Raw genomic sequence first — 5,435 nt, 5'->3', positions numbered from 1 at the left:
GAGACAGTGAGAGACAGCGATAGACAGCGATAGACAGCGATAGATAAACTGGTAGGACTAGCTGTGGCTAATTATCAGCACTGTGTGACAGGCACAGCGAGTGTAACCAGGGACAAAGCTAACATTATGCCAAAGGGCAGTAATTCAGAATGAAACAACAAATATAGCAACAGCTGCACTTGTACATGCAGCAGCCGGTAGCTCGTTGCTAACATCACTGAATGATGTCTGCTTGGATTGGATTTTTAAGGGCCAGGCCAAAATTGTTCCCATCAACTGGAGATTCTGACTATGGCAACAGCTGCCCAATCAGATGCTGCGGCCGGAATAGTCTACGCTCATTGGAAAAGGAAGCGTGGGCTTTGCATTAAAGAGCAGCGGACCTTAAAACAATCCACGCAGCCCGATGACTGACATACCACATGACACTAAAACAGGGACTATACAAATATATTGCAATTCTTTCGACAGATACTGCGATTGGGATCGTCATCATTAGTGTGGGAATTATCATTTTTGCTTCACAAATTTAATTCTCACTGAAAAAAAAACAGAACCACGATGATGTGACATTTGTTGGGATCTGGACCAAACAAACATGTTTTCAAGATTTTTAGCAGTACTTCTAATGCTGTCACACATTCCACCTTTATCAAACTAGTTCTGCGATTTGCATATTGATATTTTGATAACATGTTGATTAATTGTGCAACCCTAGTCTTGTATCCTGTGCACCTTTCAATCCCATTTGCAGCTAACTGTCACCACGCTGCTTCAAGGTAACATCACATCCTGCATGCAACTCTCACATGAACAGATCCTACTCAGCCTCTCATACACTACAGTGCCATTGGGCCCACACTGGAGTATTGCCTGGATCCCATACTGCATGCCTCAGCTGTGTTTTACATCCCATCGATTTGTCTACAACACACACTCGTTATAAAAGGCAAATTCTGTTGATCTTCATTTCTATTACGACTTTTTTTAATGTTTATAGCAGTTTTCACATTACATGGTTAATAATACCTGTGGAAATGATCTCCACAACATCCATATTGTCATTGTTTCACTCATATAATGAATTATTCATAATACAATTTCCACATCTTCAAATCACAACGCATCCCTAGTCTCTTTTAGTTATTTTCACAGTCTAATCTCATCCATGAGTCTATGGTAGAAAATAAGATGTGACGGCATGCATCTGAGCATAAATACAATGTACAGCCCATTTCAATACACCTGAGTGTACTGAAGCTGACAGCGTTGCACTGAAAATTGAATTTGCAACAGAGCAAACTTAAAGCTTCGTCTATACTCAGAGAAACTGCTAGACCACAGCACAACGAGCAAATGTCCAAAACAGATGTGACACTGTGGTCTTTGGTACTGTCTGCGCATGCATATCTTTGTAACATCACACACAAAGATAAGGGCAATTTCATTTAGACCTGTGGTGTGATTGCAGACCTGAAAGCGCCTCTCGCACTGCACGTAGAGAAAGGTAGTGTATGCCCTAAGAAAATGACTAGGCTGTCCCACGAGCACCTGAACAAACTGAGGCCGCATACATTCACAGCCTTCCCCCTGCCATTTGACTGCCACGCCATCTGACACTGTCTGTCTGGCTGAATGCCTGACCGGCCCATCTGTGCTATGTCACTGCCACTATGCAAACAGCACAGACAACATGCCGCTCGCCTCTGACTGCTAGATGCCACCAGTTTTATTCCCATGATGAGAGGGTTAATTGCTGCCTGTGATGGTGTGCCTAGTTTTGGTGATCCCACATCCAATCACATTTGGATACTGTTAGTCAGGCTGTAGGGGGCCTAACCTTAACGACCAGGCATTAACGTTAACATGTCACGATAGAAGTCTGTCAGCCACCCACACATTTAACAGGAACACGGATGTAATCAATGGTGTTCTTGGTCCACGATATTATTTCCAGTGTTAGAGAGGGTAACACTGGTAAACAGCATTAAAAGCCTAACGCTGAAGTTCCATTACTCTTGTAATGAGCAGGTTTGACTGCGCAGGTTAACTTACTTAGAACTCTGGGCACTAGGCCAACGTGACAAAAACACAGGAAATGCCAGGCTAACGTATAAGCCTACCACGGCACTACCGTTGAACTGATAACGTAAAATAGTTCAATAGTTCCTAGCCAAACTCTATTCATAAATGTGAAGATAGTTTTTTTTAAACAACGTTTAACTTAAGTGCTAAATGTTGTCTGAGCATAGTGCCAGTCATTTTAGCACTTAGTCAGATGCACTTTTCAATTCGGCGCTAGTCGAAGACGTCAAGCAACAGATACAGCTAGGGAATTTAAACTTTTAGACAGATAATTCCTTAAATGTTGAGTACAAAGTTACACCATAAAACAGTATGGTGGGCGGTAGCGACCGCTGGTGAACCAGGGTAACTTTAGTTCTAAAATAGGTGCTAAGGTTATGCACCAAATTTACCGGAAGACCATAACAATTTCCAAGGTATGTAACAGCAAGCTACGCTGCCCGAAACAGCAAGAGACGTTCAATAAGCAGGTTTTTACACGAGGTTTGGTGTGACATTTCCCTACCAGTGCAGTTACCCGGGGCTAGGCTAACGTTAACACTGAATGACCATTACCGAGCGGGTTCCCACTTTATCTCCATGCATTTTGTTTCGAAACTAAACAAAAGCCGACCGTTCAACAAGTTAACGTTAGAGTCGAGGCAACTTTACACACGGAAAAAAAGAGGAAACATTTCAAAATGTGTGAAAGCTCACCCATTATTCCGCCGTTCCCGTCTCCTGCTTCACTAACTAATGTTTCTCCGCTTGACATTCCCTCTCACAAACTCAGCACTCAACTCTGTGAACTACTACTAGTGGTGGTAGTAGTAGTAGTAGTACCAAGCGGGATACGCACGTTATTGCACGTAATGGTATGTGACTGACGAAAGAACGTCAAAGCAAAATGCGTACGTTCTCCTTGGAGAATACCGACGGCGACTCATCGCGAGATTTGTATAGAACCATTATAGAACATAACCATTCACATCCATGATAAACCAAATACGACTTACAATTACGTCCTCATACCACAGTTACTTATAATAGGAATATTATAATATCTAAACATTCTTACATTATAACGTTATATCTTTTAAAAAAAACTCCAACTAAATTCAACCAGTATGAATGAAGCAAATGTTCACACACTGCTCTGATAATAACTAATGAAGGAAATACAATAGGACATGACCTAAATACACACCAGCACACATACTGTATGTATACAAACACACAGTGTTATAGTGGAAAGAGTCTACACTGAGTCTATGGCATGGCACTAAGTGCTATACGCTCTTGTCTCTGGGGAAATAAGACAGCCAACAGTGCCATCTAGAGGGTATTTGAATGAGCTACAAGTTACATTACAATTTCAGTTTCAATGAAGGCTTGCTTTTATTTTATATTTGCTTTATTTCAATATTTAATTTATAAACCAAAGTCACATTGCTTCTTGTTTTATGTGATTTTGCAAATCGACTTCATGCAATTCTTATTTTATTTTATTTTATACTTTCTTATCCTTTTATTTTGTTGATTTATTGGACATTCCCTTGGGAAAACTCCCTCAGTAGAATTAACCTGGTTAACTTTATTAGCAGTGATCCTTTTCTCTTACATTAAACATAAAAAAAATAAAATGTAAATTTAGGAGAAGGGATGGCAGATAATTTAACAGATGATTATGGTTCAGCTCTGGAAGTGAAAATGCTCATCAGAGCAGCAAGACTTGATGAATCATTCAAACAGGGAGAACAGTCTCTCCTCAAAGACATTCATGGTATTTCACAAGGTTGTACAAATGAGGAGAATGCAGTAGCCTCCTTTCTGATCTGCACATACCCATCCAATCACTGGGTAAAGAGGGTGTACTTACAAAATTACAAAAATGGTCAGACACTGCCCTCCAATGTTGGGTGGTGTGGGGGAGAGGGGATTTGTCAGGACTTTGTCTGATGCATACTGAAGCCTCCACAGTGGTCATTTCTGGACCTTTTAGGGTCAATGTGAGGCTCAGCTCGACATTGCCAGGCAACTTAGGCTCAGCTGGGCATTTAGCTTAACATTTATCCAGCAATATTCAAGTATACACGTCAAACTCAAAGTATACCTGAGGCTGACAGGAACTCCGCCATTCATTTCGGAGGTATTCTGTCATGAACTGAAGTGTTGGATAAGTGGACTGTTGATAGTGCTGGTGATAGAGGAAATGTCAATCAAAGGTCATAAGGATTCATCCTTTTGTGATCATGAAGGTTTTAAGGTTTTTTTGTCGGCTGTATAGGAATATCAATACAATGAAATTCCTCTACCAAAAACACACAGTATGAGAGAGTCACAAAACATAGAAAAAATGTTGTTGAAATGTGGCATAAGCTTAAAAAAGTAATATTGTCACAAGCATTGTAAACAAGAGAACAGGGAACAGAAGAAGGACCCAAATGCAGACAACTGAGGCAGAGCTGATGCAGTTCAGTCATTTATTACAAAGTCAAAGAGAGGTACAAAAGCTTACAGGAATGAGGGAGGCAATAACCAAAACCAGGAAGACAGTCCAACAGGCAAACACATCCAAAGGAGTAGGCAGGAGTCCAACAAGATCAGCCAAGGTCCAAAAATCAGGCTGGTAACAGATTGCAGATATCCAAAAGTAGGCAACAGAGGTTAGAAAAAACTGCATAAAGCCCACCTAACAATCTGGCAGAGAACAATAAAATTTGACCAGAATGAGATGCAGTTGAGTGGGCAGAGTGGGCCAGGTAACTGACAAGGGTGGAGAGGGAGAGAGAAAACAGGTGAGCAGGTGGGTGGAGAAGGTCAGATGACTGTCTGGGACTGGAGGAGGGCAGGAGGGAGTGGCTGGATGTGGGGGTGAGATGACTTAGACAGGAGAAAAGGGCTCTGAGAGGGCATCTGGTGGACAGGACGAGAATGGGAGTGTGTGTTTGAAGAAGTGTGAATGTGGCTGGAGGGGTGGACAAAGAGGCAGATTGTGACCGATAAGTACAGTGGTTGCATTCACTAATTCTACAATGACAGTGTGTGATTGACGATGTAGCTTAATCAGTCTAACGGAATGGTACTCCATCAATCTTTTTAAGAGAGGTTGAAATATTTCACTCTGGGCCCAACTTATTGCTGCTAGTGCAGTTGAAATTGTGTTTCTTTTGTAACTTAAAGCCCACCTCCAGTCCAATACCCATTTTTCTTCTTGTTGCTATTGTGTGATGTTTGAATGCTGTATGTGCAGAGTTTAACACTAGAAGGATGTTTTCACATTCATCTGCTGAAAGTGGAAAGTTTCTCTGTGCTCATTGAAAATCTGATTTTAAGGGGCGGGGCCTACCAGCATGATTTGTGACATCACA

At 41.5% G+C, this 5,435-nt stretch overlaps 1 protein-coding gene across 2 annotated transcripts in view; it reads right to left on the bottom strand.

Annotated features, from left to right (window-relative positions):
* Positions 1–2,935, bottom strand: part of sept7a (septin 7a) — a 41,403-nt gene extending 38,468 nt beyond the window's left edge. For both annotated transcript variants that reach the window (XM_035681268.1, XM_035681269.1), the window contains exons 1-2: positions 2,782–2,935; positions 2,327–2,328 (exon numbers count right to left, since the gene is read on the bottom strand). In XM_035681268.1, coding sequence (XP_035537161.1) covers positions 2,327–2,328; positions 2,782–2,839 — 60 coding nt within the window. In that variant the 5' untranslated portion in view covers positions 2,840–2,935. The remainder of the gene's footprint in view (positions 1–2,326; positions 2,329–2,781) is intronic.
* Positions 2,936–5,435: the final 2,500 nt, after the last annotated feature.

The sequence above is a fragment of the Morone saxatilis genome, unplaced genomic scaffold (genome assembly GCF_004916995.1).
Source record: "Morone saxatilis isolate NCDOM2014 unplaced genomic scaffold, NCSU_SB_2.0 Contig9, whole genome shotgun sequence".
Classification (NCBI taxonomy): Eukaryota; Metazoa; Chordata; class Actinopteri; family Moronidae; genus Morone; species Morone saxatilis.
Note: the sequence above shows the minus strand (reverse complement) of the source record. Positions and strands in the feature narration are given on the sequence as shown.